At 41.7% G+C, this 26,200-nt stretch overlaps 1 protein-coding gene across 7 annotated transcripts in view; it reads right to left on the bottom strand.

Moving 5' to 3' along the window:
* Positions 1-2,387: 2,387 nt before the first annotated feature.
* Positions 2,388-26,200, bottom strand: part of ptpn21 (protein tyrosine phosphatase non-receptor type 21) — a 76,733-nt gene continuing 52,920 nt past the window's right edge. For all 7 annotated transcript variants that reach the window (XM_023793862.2, XM_023793864.2, XM_023793861.2 and 4 more), the window contains 5 exons: positions 8,272-8,490; positions 7,982-8,110; positions 7,482-7,716; positions 6,128-6,285; positions 2,388-5,580 (listed from right to left, as the gene is read on the bottom strand). In XM_023793862.2, the coding sequence (XP_023649630.2) occupies positions 5,452-5,580; positions 6,128-6,285; positions 7,482-7,716; positions 7,982-8,110; positions 8,272-8,490 (870 nt within the window). In that variant the 3' untranslated portion in view covers positions 2,388-5,451. The remainder of the gene's footprint in view (positions 5,581-6,127; positions 6,286-7,481; positions 7,717-7,981; positions 8,111-8,271; positions 8,491-26,200) is intronic.

Raw genomic sequence — 26,200 nt, 5'->3', positions numbered from 1 at the left:
CGCCGTGTTTGAAGGAAAAAGAATGCTGACTATAACCCCAGGAACACCATCCCTACCATCAAACAGGTGGAAGCATTATGCTTTGAGAGTGTTTTTCTGGCAAGGGTACAGGACGGCTGCACCACATCAAAGGAAAGATGGATGGGGCAATGTACTGTAAAATCTTGGATGAGAACCTCCTTCCTTCAGACAGGGCACGGAAAATGCATTGTGGGTGGGTCTTCCAGCAAGACAACAACCCTAGGCATACGGCTAAGGCAACAAAGGAGTGATTCAAGAAGAAGCACATTAAGGTCATGGAGTGCTCTAGCCAATCTCTGGACTTTAATCCCATAGAGAACCTATGGAGGGAACTCAAGCTTCGTCTATCCAAGTGACAGCCTAAAAACCTTAAAGATTTGAAGGAGGTCTGCAAAGAGGAGTGGATGACAATTCCTGATGATCTGCATGCAATCCTGGTGACCAACTACAAAGAAACGTTTGACAGCTGTGCTTCCAAACAATGGTTATTCAACCAAGTACTAAAGCATGTGTTCCAAGGGATTAAATACTTATTTCCTGAGATGAATCACAGATTAGTTTGTAACTGTTACATGATGATATTTTCTTACTTGTTCTGTTGATAATCTATCTTTTGATGTTAAAATAAACCTACCAATGAAATTATAGACTTCTCATTTATTTATTAATGGGTCAACTTAAGAAGGTGGTCAAATAATTATTTCCCTCACTGTACATATACATACAAATTCAGGGCTTTCCTGGGCTGGAGGTCCCATTAAACCAGTTGTTTCTGGACCTCTCCATCTGCACTGACCCATTGATTTTCCCCAATTTTTAGTCAATCAGTTCTGTCAGTGCACTCCTGAACCCATGGCCCTAGGTCTTTTTAATCTATCTGACCCTTTTGATACATGAGGGAACGTTCCTCACTTGTACCACTCCTGTTGGCCAGGGGACAGGAACACAGAGGGAGCTGACTTCAGAAACATAATCATCAGAAACATAAAGAGCAGTAAGTTCAATAGATTCACATGGCCTCCCTGTGTCTTCAAACCGCCGTGCCCAATCTCCTCCTCCTCTGAAGCGTGCTATACAGTGCAGCTGATCAGAGTGTTCTTGTTCTTCTGGAATACCAGGCAGCATATGCTTCTTTCAAACTTCTGTCCGAAGTCACTGAAAATCCATCTTCCCCTACTTCCACCTTCATTCCCAGTTTTCCCATCACGTCCATTCCCGAAAGGTTAAAGGGGCAGTTCACCCCAAAACTATATATATAAAGTTTTAGAGGGTCGTTAGTGCTATCTATTCATCTAGATTTTTCTAATGGAAGTTACCTAGTTTTGGAGATATCAGCCATAGAATTGTCAGGCATCTCTCAAATATAATGGGAGTGAATGGCATTCTTTTTATGGTGATTGAAGTGCTTGAAATGTTTGAAAAATTCAACAGCAACATCTCTTAACACAAATCATGACCTGGTTACTCAAGATAATCCACAGACTTTGTAGTAAGCAGATTAATGTAGAAACTATTTTGACCTACCGAACTCCACACACCAATCGTATCACTGCAAAGAAGATACAAGTGCAAGCACCCCGGCAATATCTTCTGGCCAGTGATATGACTAGTGTGGGGAATTGACCCTCTTCGCCATCAATTCGCTGTTGCGAATTTAGAGAGGTACTCGGGACCGCGGCACCTCCCTGTTGGTCTGTGTCCTTCTTGGTGACAGAGAAAACACATTATGGATTGTCCCCAGCGGGATGCCTGTACTTGGACTCTTCCAGGTCTTTTCTGTCCTCATTGTGGACAATCACATCACCAGTATGCTGGAATATTATGCAAATAATTATACACTATATGGACAAAAATATTGGGACCCATGGCCATTACACCTGCAAGAACATTTATGACATCTCCCTTGGTCCCCCTTTTGCAGCTATAACAGCTGTCAGTCTTCTGGGAAGGCTTTCTGCAAGGTCTTAGACTGTAGGAATTTTTGCCCATTCATCCAGAAGAGCATTTGTGAGGTCACGCATTGATGTTGGATGTGAAGACCAGGCTCGCAATCTCCATTCTAATTCATCCCAAAGGTGTTAGATGGGATTGAAGTCAGGGCTCTGTGTGGGCCAGTTCTTCCACACCAAACTCACCCAGCCATGTCTTTATCCTTCCTCCACCAAACTTTGCAGTTGGCACAATGCAGTCAGGCAGGCAACATTCATTTGATCTAACCAATGAAACTTTGCCTCCAAATAATTCATATTTTTGTGTTATTTCTGAATACACAAACTGAATATAAACTGATACAGCTGCACAAAAATCACATATGGAAACAATTATAGTCACGATTGGTCATGGAGACGGAGAGATAATCCACAAGGCAGTTTTCTGACATCAAGGGAACTTTATTTTAAAAAGGACACAAACAACATCTGAAACAAAAGGGCCACATGGGGTCAAAACAAAGGCGGGAAGACACAGCAATAATTGAACTGGACAGAAGAGAGTACTAAGGGAAACACAAGAACCACATCTACACATTCCAGGAGCATGTGGGAGAATAACGCATAACACACACATTGACCAACACAGAAACAGGGCAAGGGTAGGTAAATATATACACCAGTGATGAGGAGTCAACAAGGGACAGGTGTGAATCATAGACCAGTTAACTAAAGACTGGACTCGGAATCACTAGGAACATTGGGGAGATAAGGGAGATAAACAGAAACATGATGGAAATGACAAAGACAGATTCTGACAATAACTTAAGCGTCATGAATTTAAAGAGATTTTGCATGCTAATGAAAAATAATCTTGCAACTATCCATTCTCCTGTCACTTGCTCTGAAAAATTACCTTCGTTCTTTAGTTTTGCATTTTTTTAATTTAATATAATTGTTGTTAAATTTACTATAAAGTGTATATGCACCATATTTACATGACATTGCATCTACAGAGTCTTGTGGTAGCTATATAGTTAAAATAGCTAAGAATCGGTGCTGTCAGAAAAGACACCATTATATTCCCCAGTAAGCCCTGTCACTTGCTCCAGCCATCTAATCTGTACCTGTTGCAAACTCACTGGCACCAATTCTAGTTTTATTGGCATTAATGGGTAAATGTTTTGTGCTAACACAAACTGTGGAGATCAAAGTCAAAGTCATGCTTGGGCTAAAAAATGATACAGTAAAAGGTGCTACGCTAATAGAAGAAATGGAGGGTAGAAGTGGATCTTAAAGACTGAGAAAGAATTGTGGAATATCAAAAGATGCCATCAGTGAAGTCTGTAACAAATTTGTCACTGAATTTGGCTTAGTAGTGTTTTTTGAGAACAGATTAGGGGTGAGTTTCCCGAAGCGTTCTTAACGCTACGGCGTTCTTAAGTTCTGTGTTAAAAGATAGAACTAACGAACGACGTAGCATTAAGAAGGCTTCGGGAAACTCACCCTTGTTCTTTAGAGAAAAAGCTATACACTCACCTAAAGGATTATTAGGAACACCATACTAATACGGTGTTTGACCCCCTTTCGCCTTCAGAACTGCCTTAATTCTACGTGGCATTGATTCAACAAGGTGCTGAAAGCATTCTTTAGAAATGTTGGCCCATATTGATAGGATAGCATCTTGCAGTTGATGGAGATTTGTGGGATGCACATCCAGGGCACGAAGCTCCCGTTCCACCACATCCCAAAGATGCTCTATTGGGTTGAGATCTGGTGACTGTGGAGGCCATTGTAGTACAGTGAACTCATTGTCATGTTCAAGAAACCAATTTGAAATGATTCGAGCTTTGTGACATGGTGCATTATCTTGCTGGAAGTAGCCATCAGAGGATGGGTACATGGTGGTCATAAAGGGATGGACATGGTCAGAAACAATGCTCAGGTAGGCCGTGGCATTTAAACGATGCCCAATTGGCACTAAGGGGCCTAAAGTGTGCCAAGAAAACATCCCCCACACCATTACACCACCACCACCAGCCTGCACAGTGGTAACAAGGCATGATGGATCCATGTTCTCATTCTGTTTACGCCAAATTCTGACTCTACCATTTGAATGTCTCAACAGAAATCGAGACTCATCAGACCAGGCAACATTTTTCCAGTCTGCGTGTTGTGGCTTCACAAATGCTTTGCTGCATACCTCGGTTGTAACGAGTGGTTATTTCAGTCAAAGTTGCTCTTCTATCAGCTTGAATCATTCTCCTCTGACCTCTAGTATCAACAAGGCATTTTCGCCCACAGGACTGCCGCATACTGGATGTTTTTCCCTTTGCACACCATTCTTTGTAAACCCTAGAAATGGTTGTGCGTGAAAATCCCAGTAACTGAGCAGATTATGAAATACTCAGACCGGCCCGTCTGGCACCAACAACCATGCCACACTCAAAATTGCTTAAATCACCTTTCTTTCCCATTCTGACATTCAGTTTGGAGTTCAGGAGATTGTCTTGACCAGGACCACACCCTTAAATGCATTGAAGCAACTGCCATGTGATTGGTTGGTTAGATAATTGCATTAATGAGAAATTGAACAGGTGTTCCTAATAAACCTTTAGGTGAGTGTATATCTAAATGCCCAATTGTTTTTACAATTCCAATATCAAAACATCTGAATGTATGATAAGGATGAACTAGTCTTATAGTTTTATAGGCCAGGTCATTAAAATGATACTTTAAAAGGGTGCCATTGGAAGTTGCTGATTTTTTTATAAATGTAGAATTCATCATAATGTTACAAATACCAGGTAAAGCCCCTTCAGATAAAGCTCCAGCCAGTCATCATTTGTATTGATATTTAAATGACACACTTTATTACCTGAAGAAAAACCAAATGTTCTTTTGTAGATACATAGGAAGGAATCTAACACTTATCATTCAAATTCAAATGAGCATAATAACATAACTACAGCTGAAATTTGTGTCATCGATAGATATAATAATACGCTCAAGATAAATGTAAATAATATTCATCCTTAAATAATTTCCATAATCTTAAAAGACAACTGTGTCACCTTTCAATAAATGAACACAAAGAAAAAAAAATGGAAAAAAACACAAAACTAAACATTTTTACTTAGTAGAAAAACTTATTGGTTTGGAGGATTTACTATATTCGTCAAAAAAGTGCTTGAGGTTTTTAAAGACAAACATAATAACTTATTAATATTCATCCCCGGGTTATTGGCCAGCAGTTATTATCTACCTGCGTTCTTTGTGGTATGTAACATCCCTTCATTTAGTGCCATAATTTTGTAACAGCAATACTTAACAAAATGTTCAACAGTATTTTAAGATGGGCAGTACAACTAAATCATTACTGGTTTGGTTGTATATGAAATGACAATCTTAATATCAAATTCACATGCATCATGTCCCATTTTTGGCAAAAAGCCTATGTAAAGGTAATTCAATCTTAAGATAATAATATGTAAAGACACAATTATATAAGCCTGGAATTCTTCAGGAACTGAATAAGAACCTTGTAAACAAAAGTGTACTGTAGGACGGTCTGCACCATCATCATGCGCTGCTGACGCATCAAGTTCAAAGCGGTTGGGACATTCAACAGCTGAAAAAACAGGGAAATACTTTCATTAAAGTAGACAGTTATATTCCCTTACTCATTTAACTGATGTAAGTTGTCAGTGTTTTTTATCTATTATGTGAAATAAATATTTAATGTTGACTTTATAATAAAAAAAATATTTTAAAAATATAAAATGTATTTGCTCCTGTTACGCCCAGCTCGTCCAATCCTTGTGTGTGCCACGCCCCCCTCGTTACCTCATGTTACTTCCTGATTGGGATCACCTGTTGCTTGTTCAGTTCAGCCTGTCTTGTGTATTTAGTCCGCGTCTGAGTTAGTCTACCAAGATCTGTCATTAATGTTGTCTGACGTGGTGCCTGGTCCTGTACCTGTCTGCCCGTCTGTGCGCAATAAACCCAGTTTGCCTGTCAGTCTGGCTCAGCTTGTCTGCTTTCCTGCTCGCCTGAACCGCGTCCGTGACGGCTCCATTGTCAGAATATCATATGTAATATTTTATTTTAATATTATTTTATATTAAAATAATGTTATATATTTTAATATTATATTTAATATTATTTTTGTGCCATACCTCATTATGTTCCAGACAAGCGATCATGACTTCTGTCAAAATTACCACTCCTGTACGTCCCACCCCAGTACTGCAGTGGATCAGAACTGGTGCATGGTTCTTTGGATCTGTGGTGTTGTTCGTATGCCTTCTTACTGATTGAATCTCTTCTAAATAGGCTGAAAAACAAAGGATGTTGACAGTTTTTGAAGTAGAATTACACCAATGAGCCAAAACATTATAACCACTTCTACATAAAGTGAATAATAATTGCGTATCCGGTAAAAATGGTGCCTGTCAAAATATGGGATATATTAGCATTCAGGGATCTGAGTGACTGACAATGGCCAAAACATTGCGGCAAGAAGACTGCATCAGACCATCTCCAAAACGGTAAGCCTTGTGGGGTGCTTATGGTCACCCGTGGTGAGTACCTATTAAAATCATCTATTCTGCCACAGTAACATGCTTTTATTGGTTCATACTAGACAGGATGTTCTTTATTAACATCTCACTGCCCAACACCTCGTCAGTCATTCATGGTTTGTACCTCCTTAGACCGTGTTTAATAGATACTCACCACAGCTGACCATGAGCACCCCATGAGCTTTGCTATTTCAGAGATGCTCTCACACAGTTGCCTGGACATAATGATTTGTCCCTTGTCAAAGTCACTCAGATCTTTATTACTGCCCAATTCTTCTGCATTCATCATGTCAACCACAAGTAACAAATGTTACTGAATCATCAAATATATCCAAGACATTGACACACATGTATAAGATTTTATAATGTTTTGGCTCCTCAGTGTATATTTACGACATCATAATAATGAGTGAAGTTTCAATAAAATATTTAGAAAATAAGCAGGCCCTAAAATAAGTTCCAAGACAAATTTAAGACTATTTATAATGTTTCTGGTTTTATGAAATATAAATTTTACTTATTTATAAATTTTATTTATTTGTATATTTTACTTATTCAATGGAATCATTTTTCCAAAACAATGTAAATTTTTTGAGAAAACAAGGTCAGACAGCCCCTGTGCAATATGGGATTAAGGCAGCCAGTGGTGAAATCACTCTACCAACCACAGGATATGAAAAAATTACCTTCCGTTCACAGGCATAGTTTTCTAAGCTGTGGAGCTACACATATATTACAAATAGAAAATATAACAAGAGACATCAAAACTCCATACCGAATGATAAGAATGTAAGTATATGTAATTGTATGACAGTACAAATTAATTACCCCAAACGACACGATCTTTCGATAAAGATATCATTGTTAAATAACAAAATTTTATGCTAATATTTTTTTCATTAGTCGAATTTAAACTGCTATTTAACCGATTAAGATATTTAACACTCACACAAAAAACCCTTGATGTCTTCAGGACATCCATGGTCAGGCCAGTCTGTGTACTGCAGATGCCAGACAGTCCGTTCTTGGCCAGTCAAGAGCTGCTTTATCTTCAAACCTGTGGTAGCATAGCAGCCAGAGTCAGTACGGAAGCGTGTGGTAATTCTGAAGCGGCTGTAAGTAACAGAGTTGTGGCGTGATCCCAGACGTGGCCAGTAACGGAAGCTCCTTTCCCTGCCCCCTTCCTGTAAGTCAAAATGGAGATAAATACAGTTTAATACATTAATATCAACATTACATATCATATTTTTCTTAAACTACAGAATCTTGGTCCTATATAGTCAATTAATCAATTTACAGTATTACTCATGTACAAGGAAATTAATCTACCAGAACTACAGTCATTTGTAAGTACATAGTACAGATATTTAAATAGGCCATCTTTTACAAATGTGGTAAAGACAAACCATGACCTCAAAACAGAGATCAATTCCAAGAAAAAATCTGTACCTCTTCAGCAGTGACCATAGCAATGATAGAAACACCCTGCTCCCACACCATCTGCCAGAAGTCCTGACAAGTGCTGGAGAGTGGCCCTTGGGAAGCAATGTAATTCTTCTCTTCCACACCCACAGTGACCTGATAGCCAGATAGGCAGAACAACAATGATGATATTAAAAAAAAGGAAAAAGATGACAGAAAATAACTATGGTACTAAACAGACTTTATTTATGAAAATATACATGGAAGAACTTCAGACTTAGTTCACAAAAGATTTCTGTCCAACAGGTTAGATTTACCTTGATATGAGAGGCATTGATATAGCCTGTGTTGTTTTCTTTGGTTGGTACCAACTCAACACGCGTGTCATCATAAGGCAGAATGTCCTGAAAACGGTTCCTGTCACCATTCTCCGGCAATTGAGCGATCGAGCACTCCAGGTGCGGATGCTGCTTAGGTAGCTGCTCATACTGCGTGATCTCCATACCCTGCTCCAGGTGCTCTTCAAGAAGCTTCCACTGAAAGGCACAGTAAAACATGAGTATTCTACATGTATTGATATATCACAATATGCTCATTGCTCACCACTTTTTCATTGACACAATATTCTTCAAGTCATAAACCTCTGAGAGGTTTAAAGGACAGAACTCATTAATGGAGCAAGGATGAAACAGGAACACGCAAAAAGAGAAATTATCTGCACTGAAAATTCTCTTTAAAAAGCTAATCTACATAAGAACCTATAACAGATAAAAGCGATACTATGATTTTAACTTCCCAAAATGAAACAAATAATTCAGCATCACTGTGCATTCATCTATCTTCCATACCTGCTTATCCTATGGTTGATGGCGGTCCAGAGGCTAACCCAGAAACACCAACCCATAACAGGACACTCTAAACTGGGCATTTACTTGATTAAACTCAATCAATCAATTTAAAAAAAGTACTGATTAAAATTTCCCTTCTCCATTACTTGGCAATATGGAGGAAGGAAGACAGAGCATTGAGGAGGAGGATCCAAATAAAAAGTGAAAGCATACAAAAATTTGTGTTTATTAATAAATATTAATATTTATTAGTTGAAATTAACATAATATTTTTTTTATTAAGAGACCTCAGCATTTTTCAATGTATGGGTGTGCGTCTGTGAATAATATACATATTGTTTTTTGCAAACTGCAGCCTGGTGCTTCTCTGTGTCTCATTAATGAAAGGCTCCTGCAATGCTTTATGGAACTTTAGTTTTGCTTCTAGGAGCCTGATGCGAACTGTTCTAGCAGTGTACTTCACACCTGCGCTTACTTTTTCCCATTCCTTTTCAAATTCACCTGATGTCATCCTCTGATTCATGGAACTGTTGGATAAGTTGTAGGTCATCTCTGCCATTAAAAAGAGGCTTTTGCTCTCTACTTGGCTGGTTATTGGTTGTCCCCAGTATCTTATGTTTCATCTTGTACTGCTGTCTTACAAACTTTGAGCTTGGGAGAAACCTGCCGTGTAGCCTTCTTCCAGCATAACCAGGATTAAACCAAGATTTAAAAATGCATATTTAATTTAAAAAAAATATCCCTTAAAAGTACAGCTCTGTCATTTTCTGTGACATAACAGCAAGAACTATAGCAGATACACTAATGGAACTGATGGAGCCCTGGATGGGCCACAGGTATGGGTGTAATTTCCAGGGGGGTTAGGGGGGTCATGACCCCCCCCCCCCCCCCCAATAATCAGATCCAGCCAATATAACCCCCCCAATAATCATGTTTCCCCAGTAATGGGTGGAGACCTCGACCCCCCCAATGTTCCAGCTAAAGTTACGCCCTTGGCCACAGGCAGTTATTTTTTCATGTGCACATTTTAACTCATTTACATTTAAATGATGCTTTTGTCCAAAAAGTCAAAAAGAATGGCAAAAATTTTATGCACTCCCTGGGGTTTGAACCCACAAGCTTAAGTTGTTTTTACAATGCTCTATCACTGCTCACACTACAGTAAATCAAGCTTTAGTTTAAAATACTAAAACAAGCTCACGATTGTGCCACCAAAAACTACGACACAAATTGCACCCCATATTGGTTCAACACCAGACACCATAGTATTTTTCAATATGAAGCGATGACACAATATACAGGATGGGTGCAAACTGTAATCCTTATCTTTTCCAAAAGACTTAACTGCATGACTACATTGACATGTTCAATATACACTACAAATCAAAAAGATCCAAAACATGGTTTTTGAGTTGTGCGCTTTTTTCACTATCACTATGTGGTGTTGCTTCAATTTTCGGGTGATCTGCATTTAATTGGTTTTAGTTACTCACCCACATAATGTCTATGCAAAGTTTGAAAAAGATCTGTCAAGTAATTGTTGGAGTAATTTTCTAACATACCAAAGCATGTGCTGCTGGTGCCAGAACCATAAGTATTCCCTGAAGGCTGGAATAAAGTTAAGGTAATTTCAATTGCTCTGCACAAAATTCAAATATTGTAATGGTCTGTCAATGGATTATCATGTCTGTGAGAATGACCAAAAATATGTGTAGTAGTCTACCAGCAGCTTCTGTTGATTTCAATTAGGTTCACAATGTAAATTAAAGAGTCCATGTTCCGTGTGCTTGTTGCCAAATTCACTAAGGGCATAACCCCCTTTTCCTGCTTGATCAATTAATTAGACTTCTTGGACAGTCACATTTTCTTTTTTGGGTTACACACAGTGGGCGTGACTGCACTGATGAGGGAAGAATATCCATCCATCCATCCATTATCTCCCGCTTATCCGAGGTCGGGTCGTGGGGGCAGCAGTCTCAGCAGGGACCACCTCATTTGACTCCTCTCAATGTGGAGGTGCAGTGGCTCTACTCTGAGTCCCTCCCGAATAACCGAGCTCCTTACCCTATCTTTAAGGGAGAGCCCAGCCACCCTGCGGAGGAAACTCATTTCGGCCGCTTGCACTCGCGATCTCGTTCTTTCGGTCACTACCCACAGCTCGTGACCATAGGTGAGGGTAGGAACGTAGATCGACTGGTAAATCGAGAGCTTTGCCTTTTGGTTCAGCTCCTTCTTTACCATGACAGACCGATGCAGCGCCCGCATCACTGCGGACGCCACACCGATCTGCCTGTCGATCTCCTGCTCCATCATCCCCCCACTCGTGAACAAGACCCCAAGATACTTAAACTCCTCCACTTGGGGAAGGACCCCATCCCCGACCTGGAGAGAGCATTCTACCCTTTTCCGGCTGAGGACCATGGTCTCGGATTTGGAGGTGCTGATTCTCATCCCAGCCGCTTCACACTCGGCTGCGAACTGTCCCAGCGAGAGCTTTAGGTCACGGTCCGATGAGGCCAACAGGACCACATTATCTGCAAAAAGCAGAGACCTAATCCTGAGGTCACCAAACCGGACACCCTCAACGCCCTGGCTGCGCCTAGAAATTCTGTCCATAAAAACTATGAACTGAATCGGTGACAAAGGGCAGCCCTGACGGAGTCCAACCCTCACCGGAGACAAGTCCGACTTATTGCCGCCCATGCGGACCAGACTCTGGCACCGGTCAAACAGGGACCGAACAGCCCTTAAAAGGAAGCCCGGCACCCCATACTCCGGGAGCACCCCCCACAGGACTCCCCGAGGGACACGGTCGAATGCCTTCTCCAAGTCCACAAAACACATGTAGACTGGTTGGACAAATTCCCATGAACCCTCCAGAACCCTGCGGAGAGTATAGAGCTGGTCCACTGTTCCACGGCCGGGGCGAAAACCACACTGCTCCTCCTGAATCCGAGGTTCGACAATCCGGTGGACCCTCCTCTCCAGAACCCCCGAATAGACCTTACCAGGGAGGCTGAGGAGTGTGATCCCCTATAGTTGGAGCACACCCTCTGGTCCCCCTTCTTAAAAAGGGGGCCCACCACCCCAGTCTGCCAGTCCAGAGGCACTACCCCCGATGTCCACGCGATGCTGCAGTTGCGTGTCAACCAGGACAGCCCCACAGCATCCAGAGCCTTAAGGAACTCCGGGCGGATCTCATCCACCCCCGGGGCTCGGCCACCGAGGAGCTTTTTGACCACCTCAGTGACCTCCGCCCCAGAGATAGGGGAGTCCACACCCAAGTCCCCATACTCTGCTTCCTCATTGGAAGGCGTGTCGGTGGGATTGAGGAGGTCTTCGAAGTACTCCCCCCACCGACCCAAAACGTCCCGGGTTGAGGTCAGCAGCACCCCATCCCCACCATAAACAGTGTTGATGTTGCACCACTTTCCCGCCTGGAGCCGCTGGATGGTGGACCAGAATCGCCTCAAAGCCGTCCAGAAGTCGTTTTCCATGGCCTCACCAAACTCCTCCCAAACCCGAGTTTGGGAATATCCATAACTCAAAAAACATACAATTTTTTAAGTGCTTTTTTGACTTGTGTGCCTGATGGGAGAATTGAGCCCTAAGTTATCTGGAGTGTCTAAATTCATCGTATGTGTGAGTGAATGTGCACCCTGCAATGGTTGGTTGGTTCCAGCCTTGAGTGCAATTGTAATATTTATATTATATTATGTTATATTATATTATACATAAACAATTACTTAATTACTATTCTAAATAATTGGTAGAATAATATAATCAATTGGACTACAGGGGGAAACCTGCAAGAACATGCAAACTCCACACATACGGAACCAGGCTGCAGTTTGAAACCCTGGTTCCAGATTTGTAAGGCAACAGTGCTAACCACTGAGGCGCCATGCCATTACTGTACAATAAAACAATAATACAGAAACTGAAGCTGGCATAAACTTAACTTCACATTCAGGTGATGAGGATATTCATTCTTTTCACCTCTGCCTGCTATGATACATTACATCATCATTAAGAGAATAATTCATAATGCAAAACCAAATACAAATGTGATTCTGCACTGTATTGGACTTACTGTGTATGTATATACTGTACATAAACACATACATATATATGCACACCACCATGCACACATAAACACAGCCCAGCCATGCCCAGCCCTAGCCTTAAGCATAAATAAGCAAACAAAATTCAAGACTTCTGGCATTTTTACTTTTTTGATTGCATTCACAGATTTTTGTGGGGACCTGAAAAATGGTCCCCACGACGTTGTGGGGGCCAATGAAACACAAATCTAATCCACACACACACACACATACACACACACAGACCTGTAGTTGCATCTTTGTGGGGACCGACCATTCTTTTCTATTAGAAAAACCAAGATTCAAAAATGACGACCATAACCCCTACCCAGCCCTAACTTTAACCATAACTATCCAAACAAAGTACAACTCTCCCGGCATTTTTAATTTTTTGATTACAGTCACCGATTTTTATAAAACTGAGGTTATTCTTATGGGGACCGGAAACATGGTCCCTACAACATCAAAATAACAGGTTTTTATCACGATGTGGGGACATCTGGTCCCCACAGCGCAAGGTATACCTGGACCACAGAAACACACACACAGCTCTGGAAAAAAATGAGACCACAGCAAAATTATTAGTTTCATCCATTTCTCAATTTATGGGTATGTATCTGTGCAAATATGTGTGTGTGTGTGTGTATACAGTGGTACCTCGGTTCTCGAACTCATTAGAATTTGAATTTCTTAAAAGTTGAACCAACCAGTTTGAAAAAAAAATTACCTAGAACTCGATCTGAATCTCAGAAGTCGAACAGTGAACACTGAACTAAGATAACTTGTACGCGTGGGGAAATGAGTCACGCGACACGTCTCTCAGCGGAAGGGTAACGCTTCAGTCTCAGCCTCGCATTCGCTGTGATAGCATCGTGCATGTCTACACTAGCTGAATACAGATATTTAGACAGTAAAAATACATTTAGACAATGATAGACAGTAATAGTAATTATTATTATATAATAAAATACATTTAAAAATAAAGATTTATTATTCATTATTTTAATATTGATAATAAACCATTAATACATTTAATTATAATAATATTGTCATGCCAAGCGGGGAGGAAACGGAGACAAAGGCGCAGACATCAGGGTGTCGGGGAATACAGGGTTTAATTACAGGTAAGGCAGGCAAAACGCAGACGGACAATACAATGACCAGACTGGGGAAACAAATTGAAACGTGGACTAAAAACAGAGGACTAATGACAACAACCAAAAACAGCTGATCATGCGGGGATTCCACACGGGGTTAATAAGGTGGCGTGGCACACGGAAGGAGCGGACGAACGGGGCAGGACACATTGTTTTTTTTTTTAACTTTACACATTGTTTGGATACATTTATTTTCTTACTTTACAAATTACTGTTTTGATAGATGTGTTTAGATGTGTTTAGTACAGTATATGCTCTTCTTGTTTTATCCTGTTCATTTTGTGTTTAAATGCTAAAAAAAAACATATTTATGTGTAATTTTTTGGGGCCGGGAACCAATTGGTTTTCCATTATTTCTTATGGGGAAAATTCGATCAGAATTCGAACTTTTTAGGATTCGATCCGGAGTCCGGAACGGATTAAGTTCGAGAACAGAGGTACCACTGTACTTTATTATAAATATTATAGTCTGTGTGCCAGTGCGTGTGCGTGTGCCCGCGCCTGTTTGCTAGCTGGCGCCGCTACAGCCGGTAGCGGCATTTGAGAGCAGCAGCGCGAACACAGACAGCTAGCCGCAGTGCATTCGGGAGAAAAATTGAAACTGAAGTATCGATCTCATTAAACTGGTATCGATCAATATCAATACCAACATTATTATCGATATTATCGATACTTGGATCGATCCGCCCACCACTAATTAACAGACATGCCAATAGTAAAGAACATCAAACATGCGTGGCTTTTTGGAAAGAGAGACAGTTGCAATGTTCTACAGACAGTGAGATTTCAACTCTGGTTAATCTCTCGAATCTGCCATTGTAGACATTATTGAATTCCTTGTCTCAAACGAATTGCCATTGAGGGGATCCATCGATTCGGTTGATAACCGATATGCGAGAAGTGGACTTTTTCTGTCTTTGTTTGATTACACTTTGAAACAGAACAAAGAGTTTGCCTGGGCTTATAGCACAGTTCCGAAAAACGTTATTGAGGTATGGTTTACTTTTTAAATGTTTTGGTGTGTTGGCTTGATCGAGAAATATCCCAGCAAACAAGGGACATCCAGAGGACGTCTTTAGGTCATCCGCAATACGTCCCTTTTTTGGGGATGTCCTGAGGACGACCTAAGGACGACCGTGTTACTATGAACAATAAAGAAATCCTTCAAAAGCAAGTTGTTGTGACAGTTTCCAGGAATAGCATTTTAAATAAATAATTTTATCTGAAGTACTTCCTTTTATTAATGTTCCATCAGGATGTCCAGAACTCGTCCTTTGAGGACGATTTCCGGACCAAAAGAGGACATCCTGAGGACGACCTAAGGACGACCGTGTTACTATGAACAATTAAAGAAATCATTCAAAAGCAAGTTGTTGTGACAGCTTCCAGAATAGCATTTTAAATAAATATTTTTTTCTGAAGTAAAAGTATCTTATATTAATGTTCCATCAGGATGTCCTAAGGACGTCCTTTGAGGACAAGATCCGGACCAAAAGAGGACGTCCTATGGACGACCTAAGGACGACTTGCTGTTTGCTGGGATGCGCCCACTTGCTTTATGTTTAATGTTAAACATCGCTGCTGTGCCATGGTGTTTGGAACGTACATTTAGGGTTTGTTAAACAGTAGCGTGTTTGTGTGTGCGATCAAACAGTTATTATCATGTAGAACTAACAATCGTACAGTGTGCATATTTTGGGAGATAAATCGCCGCCCCCTCTCTGCATTTCAATTGCCCCCCAACTTGTTTTCCGCTGGCGCCGGACCTGCATGGCTGTGTGACGTGACAAAGGTAAGTTTTCAATATCATGTGTATACGATTAAACTAAGCTAAATTATATTGACAGTTTTTTATTATTTACTAAAGGATATCATTTTCTTTAATAAGCCTATACCAGTACTCATTTAGCTGTATTAGCTTAGGAACATATTGAGGAGGTCAATTGAATGATATTCATAAAATACGTTTCAGATAGTGCTGACACAGGTAATCGATTAATTTAGTGCTTTAGTAAAACAACAAATTAGTGTTTTCTCGACTGTGATTAGCTTGGTTTCAGTACACAGTAATTTAAGGCGCTGAGTGGGGAAGCTCGGGGAGCTGCGGCTGCTCGCGCTGGCGTTGCCTGTACTCCAGGTAGCATAACCTGATTTATCAAAACAGTTATAAGAGCGTTTCCAGGTTTCTAAAATCGTAATAGAGAAAAAAAAAACAATTGAAATGATTGTCGTCGGTGGGAGCACGCGCAGCCTGCTAAGGCTGTATCCCTCAGTTTATGCACGTCGATAGCTGCTTTTTGCTAGACCAAACATAATGTAGATAAAGTTATGGTTAAAAAGCAGCTAAATCGGGCTATATATGCTGCTTTAATAGGTTGTGCGCTCTATCTGGTCTGTGTACGGCACCGGGATACGCATAGTGAGTATAAAAGTTGTTTACAGTACATGCACGTTTAGGGCAATATCACAATAAGCCCAATGTTATTTGATAATAATACATATTTTCTTGTATATTTTGTAGACAGCACGTGTTTGTAGTTTGTCAGTCATATAGGAATCAGGAAATGCATCATGATAAAACGTGATCAGGGGCGTCAGAAGCATTTTGAATGTGGGGGGGACACGCTGGCATTTAACTAATATTTTATGTTAAATGTGGGGAGGTCCAAACTAATAATTATGAAATGTGAGGGGGACAGATTTAATGGTGGTGATGCCCATGAACGTGATAATCGTTCGGAGTAGTTTAGACTTAATACCTGATTGCGTATCATTAGCACATTGATGCCTGTAAAAATAATGTCAAAGAATGTTGTGACAAAAAACATATTTAGCCTAAATAATTTCATTTGTTAGAATTTTTCTTTTACATACAGTACATAGTTTTTACATGAACATTTCAAATAGTCAATTCAATAGTCCTATTAAATTATTTCATGATGTGTAAATATGACTGTAGTGCAGTGAAGGAGCTTATGAGGCAGAGGGCCAGATCCCATCCAGTGGTGTAGCACAGGGCCGTGCAGAGACGTTTAAAGGGGCGGGTGCTCAAAGTTAAAAAAGATAGACCAGGCTGAATAACAACTCACATTCATGACGAATCTAATATGGAATTATGTGGATATCCATATTAGATCGTTTTTAGTGAAATAAAAGCCCTCCAGAAAAGAAGGGAAAAGTCCTGTAACTTACTTAAAACAAAACATGTTCCCTAAAACGTTGGACAGAGCTACAGACCCCCTTGTAACACCCTTACCCAGTTAGCTAGCAGTTAATGACCACCACTACTTGTGCAGTTCATAAAAGGACAGGTAATGTTTGTCATGCTGTTGCACAAACAGCACGCTCATTTATTTCAATTCATTTGTTGTTATAGACTATAGTGTGCGCTGTACACCCTATTTACTGTTTTGTTGCAGTCTGCACCTTCCAATTAATTTGCCTGCTTCTCCTCCAGCTCCGCACCACCCAGCCTGCAGAAAATGCGCGTGCACTTTGCGAGCTCGTACCCGGCTCGTAATGAGCGCGCTCTGCCCTCAAGGGCGAGCATTGGTTAATGGCAGTCATGTGACTGATGCAAGCCATATCCTTTGATTTAGCAAAATTGAGATTAATAGTTACATTTTATTGTTGAGGGGCAAAGACAGGGCTCCGTACGCACATACACATAAAAAAAAAACAAAAAAAAAACCCAAGAAAAGGGCACTTGAGGCATCCTGGAGGAAAGGGGCGGGTGCTCAAGCACCCTCCGCCCCCCCCTCTGCACGTGCCTGGTGTAGCAGGACAGTGTAAGGTTTTTGAGAACTGTATGGCTAACAGTAATTTATGTGTAAGACACTGGCCAAATCAACTCTTATTTGTGTGTAACGTCATTGTGGTGTAGCAGGACAGTGTAAGGTTTCTGAGGACTGTATGGCCAACAGTAGTTTATGTGTAAGACACTGGCCAAATCAACTCTTATTTGTGTTGTAATGTCATTGTGGTGTAGCAGGACAGTGTAAGGTTTCTGAGAACTGTATGGCTAACAGTAGTTTATGCGTAAGACACTGGCCAAATCAACTCTTATTTGTGTTGTAATGTCATTGTGGTGTAGCAGGACAGTGTAAGGTTTCTGAGGACTGTATAGCTAACAGTAGTTTATGTGTAAGACACACTTTTATTGTCTTTGAATGCTATTTGTGAAATCGGAAAAGGTACTGTTCATTGTAGTTCTCCTGATTGGAGACGGATAAGCATAAGCCTTGTGAAGTGCCAGCATAAACTAAATGAATGTAGTTAATGGCTCAGTGTGTATTTAAAGGGTTAAGCAATGTGTGTGTAAATTATTTTGTGTAATATCTCTTTTTAATTTATTTTTCAGGTGCAAACACTGATATGAATTGCATGGAAGCAGTGATTTTCACAAAGTGACAAAAATGAAAGCAGGGTAGGTAGGGTTTCAGTAGGATCTCTTACATATTCAGAGGAAAACATTCTTCATGTACTGTAGGAATGGCTGTCATTTACTATGTTTACATAGGCATCAATATTCTGAACATTGACTTAAGAATAAAGTCAATTTTTTGATTGTGGTGTTTACATGAGTTATTTATGGAGTATTCTGTTCATATTCTTGTTTCCATGCCTATTGGCACACCCACGATACGTTCCCTACGCACCTAGATTTTCCCTCTAGAATTTGACTACCCAACCTACCACAAACCATTTTGAGTATTTTCTACTCCAGCTCAATTTTACATTCTGATTTGTTAATTTTATGGGCAAACATGCCAGTAAATGCAGCAGCAATAGATGACACAGCGCATGTTCTTAAGCAGTTGGCAAATGCTATATGTGTTGTAAAATACTGCAAAAAATGGGATGTGTTTTGTGAATAAGGAGTTTACATGTCTGCATAATGCGAATAAGATTGGAGAATAGTCTATGTCTTATTCCAGTTAATGCTTGAGGTAATGAAAAATCTGTTTGCATGATAGTGTCTTATTCAGAATATTCTGTTATTGCTCTAAAGGTAGTCATTGTTTAATGTCTTATTAAAGCAGCGGTGGCCAATCTTATCCCCAAAGGGCCGGTGTGTATGCAGGTTTTTGGGATAACCTTTAGGTCAGCTGTTCAAACCCAGGTGTGAGGACTCTTCAGCCAATCAGTCCTTTAATTAGTAACCTAATTAGGGAGTTGCAGCGAAAACCCGCACCATCCCTTTGTGGATAAGATTAGCCACCCCTGTATTAAAGTATCCTTACTTTGGGAGCAACAGCTCGCTAACAAAAATGTAATGTAAGTGAAAGATCAAAGAGAAGGAGATCCATTCATCCATTTTCTGAAACTGATTTTTTCTTAAAAATCTAAATTAAAACTAATGTACAAATGGTGCTCATTCCAACCTACATGTGTGTTAACCTGTTATAGCCAGTGAATTCAGATAGCATTCAGACCCATTGATGCTCTGCACGTTATTGCTTTGTAGATTAAATTTGAAATAGATAAAACTGACATTTTTGTTCGTTAATCTAACCCATAATGACAAAATGAAAACATGTCTCACAGTAACATGTACAGGAAGTGAAGAGGTCCGGATGATTGTATTTTTAACATTAACGTTGTCTGTTTTAGTGCCTACCAAAGTCAGAAAAAATAGCTTTTGTATTTCGTACATTTTATTCTAATGAGTTTTTCTCAGTTTGTTAATAATGTATTGCTTCTCTCAAAATATTAAAATAAAGAAATAAGCACATGCTGCATGCCTATGGAAGTGACAACTATATATGGGTCACTACTAACTAACAGGCATCTATTGCACTTGCTAACATCATAAGAATAACATTGAGGAAACTAATCCTCTCCATAGAAATGACGTTGAATGATCCACAAATTACCAAACATTATGCTTGAGAAAAAAAATGCATATCAAGACAAAAACAAAAAGACCTATTCAGAGTCTTGGGGCCATATTTTCCATTGCCGCGAAGCACAACGCAAAGTGATTTTGCTCCTTTCATACCAGTACATTACTCATTTTCATGCCATGCGTGACTGCCATCAAAATACTGTAGCTAGATTTTGCGCCCGCTTTCCGCTCTAGGAGTGGTGTTTTTTAAATGGCTGGGTGTCCCCGTTCCCAGTTGTTTGGCAGTGAGCTTCTGTTTTCCCTGTCTTCTGACATCATGACACTGCTTTCGGCACTGATTGGGTGATTTAATGACACCAGAAAATGAGGACACACTCTGCTGCTACCTCAACTCACACCTGCTTCACCTCAAAAGGCTTGGTGGAACAGTGGTGCTCCAGTAGACAATGTGCTCGCGCATTTTCACCTCACGCACGAGCATGTCCATTTCTTCAAGTGAAAAGCAATCTGGCTTGCCGGGCAAATGCGCAATTGTAATAGCAATATATCATAAATCATGCGCCGCTGCCTTTTAAAAGTGAGGTTACATCCCATTCCGATTGGTTCATTGCATGTTACATCCCAAACATCCCTCTCAATAATTAAATGAGTTAGGACAAACTTTTTGCACCTTGTGCTGGCGAAATCTGGTTTTCTCCGCTGTTAAAATATCAAACCACCTAGTATTGTGTAGGTATCCCTTGTGCCACCAGAACAGCTCTGACCCATAGAGGCATGAAGGTGAAGGTGTCCTATGGTATCTGGCACCAAGATGTTAGCAGCAGACCCTTTAAGTACTATAAGTTGTGAAGTGGGACCACCATGGATCGGACTTGTTTGTTGTACACAACCCACAGATGTTCGATCTGTGTAATTTGGAGGCCAAGTCAATATCTTGAAGTCTTTTTTCATGTTCCTCAAACCATTCCTGAACATTTTTTGCAGTGTGGCAGGGTGCATTATACTGCTGAAAGAGACATCTGAAAATACTGTTGCCATGAAGGGGTATACTTGGTCTGCAGTAATGTATAGGTATGTGGTACATGTCAAAGTAGCATCCACATGAATGCCAGGACCCAAAGTTTCCCAGCAGAACATTGCCCAGAGCATCATGCTGCCAACGTTTCCCATAGTGCATTTTGCTGCCATCTCTTCCCCAGGTAAACAACACACACGCACTCATTTGTCCACATGATGTAACAGAAAATTTGACTCATCAGACCAGGCCATGTTCCATTGCTCCATGGTCCAATTCTGATACTCATATGCCCATTGTAGGTGCTTTCAGCAGTGGACAAAGGTCAGCATGAGCACTCTGACTGGTCTGCGGCTATTCAGCCCCATACACGGCAAGCTGTGATGCACTGTGTATTCTAAAACCTTTCTATCATAACCAGCATTAACCTTTCCAGCATTTGTGCTATAGAGCTCCTCAGCTGTGGAACGGTCTTCCACTGGATGTGCGGGTTTCAGGCTCACTTTCAATATTCAAGTCTAGACTAAAAACACACCTATTTAGTTTAGCTTATAGGGACACTAGTTCTAGCTCTAGCTAGCTTCTCACTCCCAGTTAAACCTATAGTGTGAGGTGTAGAGCTGGGTGGGGATCGGTGCCATTGGCTTTGGATAAACTGAATTGACAGTGCTGTCACTCTAGCTTCACAATTGCTTGTGGGATTGGAGTGCTGACATTTCAGGGACTCCCCATGCCTGCATTCCCACCTGCCTCTCCCTCCTACTTATGCTGCCATAGCCATATCTGCCGGAGCATTGCACTTCATATTGCACTCATCTAACTTTTAGCACTTAAAGCTCTCCCCCATCTGTGACGTCATAAGCGGATGTGGGCGTATCCTTTGATCTGATTGGTCGATGGGGGGGGGGGGTTTTGGCCAAATGGTATCATACATGCTTATGCCACGTATTGCTTATAGGGGGCCGTATGGTTTGGGGAGATAAGGGTTGTCGTTAAACTTTAATAGAATAAAAATACATTACATTTATTTTATTAATGTGTTATTTTTAATTACATTTTAAGGATTAATAAAACATATAGCAGGATGAACGTAAGCTAGGGCATACACGTCCTGCGGGATTCCGTCCGTCCGTCCGCAGTGGGCACAAGCGCCCGGCGTATTTTAAAAGAAGAAAGCCCCAAAATGTTTTAAGCAAGAAAAACTTTAGTGTTACGTTTAAAAAGAAAGAAAGAAAAGCAGATGGAATTTAAACAAGTAGAGACATGCCCGAGCGAAACACCATATTTTAAGCACAAACGACAAAGTCCCAAACTTTTAACTAGAGACAATATTTAAGTAGAGGCATACCCGAGCGAAACAAGAGCAAATGCTGAGTTTTAAACAAGCACAAATATTTTAACCAAGTTTTTAAAAGAAGAAAGCACTTAAACCCTTTACATTTAACGAACATGTTTAAAGAAGAAGAAGAAAAACTTTTAGCAATATTTACCATTGTTAGGTTGAAGAAAACATTTAACCAGCAAACATTTTAGCCCCGCAGCTCGACCGTGTGCTACCGGCCTGTTCGAAACTAGCGCGACAAATGAAGAATGGTGGGGGAATCCGAAGCTTGCGCATGCGCCCTGACGCAGACACACGTTCAAATGGCGACCTAGATGCATTTACTTGTATTTTGTTAGTTTTATTTTAAACAAGATGCCCCGATTTTATTTAAATACATTTAATAGCTGTAGGAACTGGTGAGCGGTATTTAGCAACATACTGTGTTAGAATAATGCCATGGGAATATTATTTTTAAGGGCTAAAAACATCAAACGTGTCTGTCAAGCATATCACAGCGGCCATGCACGGAAGTTCGCACCTGCCGGAGGAAACATGGGGGTAGAATCAAACAGGCCACTGTCTTTGAGATAGACTGATCATTAGTGATGGGATTCATGGCTCTTTGAGGGGATCCGGATCTTGGCGATCCGTTCCTTTCAAAGAGCCGTTCAAAAGAACGGCTCTTTTGGCTCTTTTTAAATATTTAGTCAGTTTTAAGAAGCCAGCTTGGGGGCATCTCAGTTTATCCTGGAAATAATCACTGGGAGGAATGATGAGGTGAGATTTGTAGTCAAATAATTTAAACTCAGATATCACACACCAATATCTGAGTTTGAATTATTCTGAAATATTGATTATTACCTCATTTGTCATGTGTGTACTATATTCCATATGGTTGCACAACATCCCTCTACTTAGACAGTGACATCACTATTTTGGATTTACCTTTCGTACAAAGTGTGTGTATGTGTAAAGCTACGTTGACTTATGTTATTCATACAATACCTACTCACAAATAAACATCAAAAACAAAGCCGGCTGCAATGAATTTCTGTGCAAAACAGCTTTTACTACAAACACTGAAGGATGCGTGCACAACTATCATCATGCTGTTAGGCAGTAGCACCCCTGCGCTGGGTGCGCCCCTCCCCCTATAACTGTTCTGTCTCGCGGAGGAGCTAATTTGTGTGCATCTGTGTGAAACACGCATAGGAAAAAAAGAACGACAGAAAGAACGGCTCCCCTCCAGCCGCGACTCGGCTCCCATCGTTCATGTTTATGAGCCATTCAAAAGAATCGGTTCGTTCGCGAACGTCACAACTCTACTGATCATCCGTTCACAAGTTATTAAACAAGGGGTAGAATCATCCGCCCCCAGGCTATTAGACATATGGTGTAGTCATAAACCGTCGCCGATGTTTACACGAAACCATGCATCAAACAAAGAATAATGATTCGTAAGACACACCATTTCAAAACGGTAGCAACAAACAGAGCGAATGCTATTTCAAATAAGTTCCCTTAACCATGACGTTTTGAATAATGAAGTAATGAAGCACTTTTCTGCCAATTTGAATAATAAAATGCCCTAAACATTTTCGACAACAAGAATCAAGGAGTAACGCTGGTAATCCTTGTTAAAATGAGCGTACAGTTGTTCATGCAGCTCATCACGAAAAACCATAGCAACATTTAGCTAATTTCACCAACGGATAGGTAATCAAAACGAGTAAATAACTTAAAAGACGCATTTAGTTGTATTTTGCTACAACGTGAAAGTATAGGACCGCGATGTGTGTCCAAGCTTCTTAACACACTAACTTAGTCGTTCACGCAGCTCATTGCGAAAAACCATCCGGGGAGTAGGAACTATAGTAAGCAGCATCAAGCATCAAAAACATATTTTAAAACTTTGACAGATGTCACGTTCGCTGGGGAGGCGATCCAGGAAGCAGGGAAACGGAGCCAGGAAGAAGGGTAAACGGGGTTTATTCGGGCAGGATTCACAAGACGGGGAAGAACGAAGGGTAACATCAATGACAAGTCTGGGGAAGACTGACTCAGACGAGGACTAAATACAACAGACAAGCTACGGGTAACGAGCCACAGGTGAGAACAATCAGGGAGAAACAGGAGGTAATGAGGTGGGTGTGGCACACATTAGGAGCGGACGGAGCGGGGCGTGACATAACCCCCCCCCCAAAGGCGCGCATACCGGGCGCGCCCGAGAGGAGGTGACGGACAAGACGAGACCGGGGAACAGGACCCGGAAGACAAAAACCAAAACCCATCAACAAAGGACCGGGAACATGACAGAGACACAGAACAGGAACAAGGACGAAAAGAAAGACAAGACACGACAAAGAACAGGAAACGCAGACAGGCAAACAGAGAAGGGGAACACAGAGGGAACACCCACAGGCGACACGAAGGGGCCAGGAGTGAACAGAGGAGGACCAGAGGGACGAGGAACAGACACAGGCGGGATGAAAGGAGGAGGAGCAGAGAGGGAAGACCAGACAGGAACGGAAGGGGGACAAAGGGGAGCACGAGGGAGCCCAGGTGGGCGACGGGCAGCGGCCGGAGGGGCCGCAGGCGAGAGGGAGGAGGGAGCAGGAGGGGACCACCCAGGGGCCAAGGGAATGGGACGAGGGAGTGACGGAGGGGACACGGAGGGAGCAGGAGGGAACACCGGTGCAGGCAGGCAGGAGGGGGAAGCCGCGGCAGGCGGAGGCGCAGCCGGAGCCGGGGAAGGTGCCGTTCGACACCCAGCCGGAGCAGGGGGGCCCGGAGGCGGCCGACACGGAGCCGGAGGCGGGACCGAGGAACCAGGGGGGGACCCGCCAGAGACCACCGACCCCGAGCCGGAGGACCCGCAGGCAGCCACCGAGCCACAGCCAGGGGCTGAACGGGCAAGCCAGGGGGCAGGGTGGGCGGGACCCGGGCCCGACGCCTGTGTCCCCGTCCCTTGCGGGACACTGAAAGGCGGGGTCCTGGGGGCTGTTGACCTCGCCGGGGCAAGGGTGAGGGAGGTCAGTGCTGGGCGGACAGGAGTCAGGGCCTCTAAAGAGGCAGCCGGTGTGGCCGCAGGCGGGGCAGCCAGAGCCGTGGACGTAGCCGCAGGCGGGGCAGCCAGAGCCGCAGGCGGGGCAGCCAGAGCCGCAGGCGGGACGGGCAGGACGGGAGAGCCTCGGCGGGCGCTGCCGTCACGTGGCCAGCATGGGGCGCCTCTGCGGGCGCTGCCGACACGAGGCCAGCAGGGGGCGCCTCGGCGGATCAAAAACTTTAGCTGTATTTGTTAAATCGGTATAAAAATTCAGCCTTAACTACAGAACGGTCAAGAATTAGCTTTGCTTCACAAAAGTTTAGTCAAGAGGCGACATGCCACTCTCTTTGAAAATGAGCAGGCCATAGCCACTGATGATTCAAACAAGGAATAAAACAGTTTAGCAGTAACTGTTATTTTCGGTATTTTGTTAAGAAATTTAAAGAAGTGGCCTTTAGAGGTTGATCATCAAACTGAATCAAAAAACACCAGACATATATAGTTTACGTTTTTCTTAAAATGCATAAGGATCGTTTTGTTATAGCATAATTTTAAATTAGTATGAGTGTGATATAAGTCATTTAGGCAACAAGATTTGAGGAAGCACCTAAATAGCGGCTAGAAATGATCAACCAGGCAGACAGAAGGGGGGCTTTCTTATCTCACAAGCCATAGAAGGGTAGGGGGATGCAGGAACTGCGGAATCAGACAAGTGTGTAAGAATTTAGGATATATTTATGTCATTTTAAAGAAGGTGGGCATGGTTATTTAATTACATTTTATACGAACTAGTAAGCTGCATTTAACATCACGCATCAAATACACATTAAAAACTTTCAAGAATAATGCCTTAGTTATTTTAATAAAGACATTTTTCAGTAAATCTCAGACATCCTACAGTACTT

The sequence above is a fragment of the Paramormyrops kingsleyae genome, chromosome 14 (assembly GCF_048594095.1).
Source record: "Paramormyrops kingsleyae isolate MSU_618 chromosome 14, PKINGS_0.4, whole genome shotgun sequence".
Lineage (NCBI taxonomy): Eukaryota > Metazoa > Chordata > Actinopteri > Osteoglossiformes > Mormyridae > Paramormyrops > Paramormyrops kingsleyae.
Note: the sequence above shows the minus strand (reverse complement) of the source record. Positions and strands in the feature narration are given on the sequence as shown.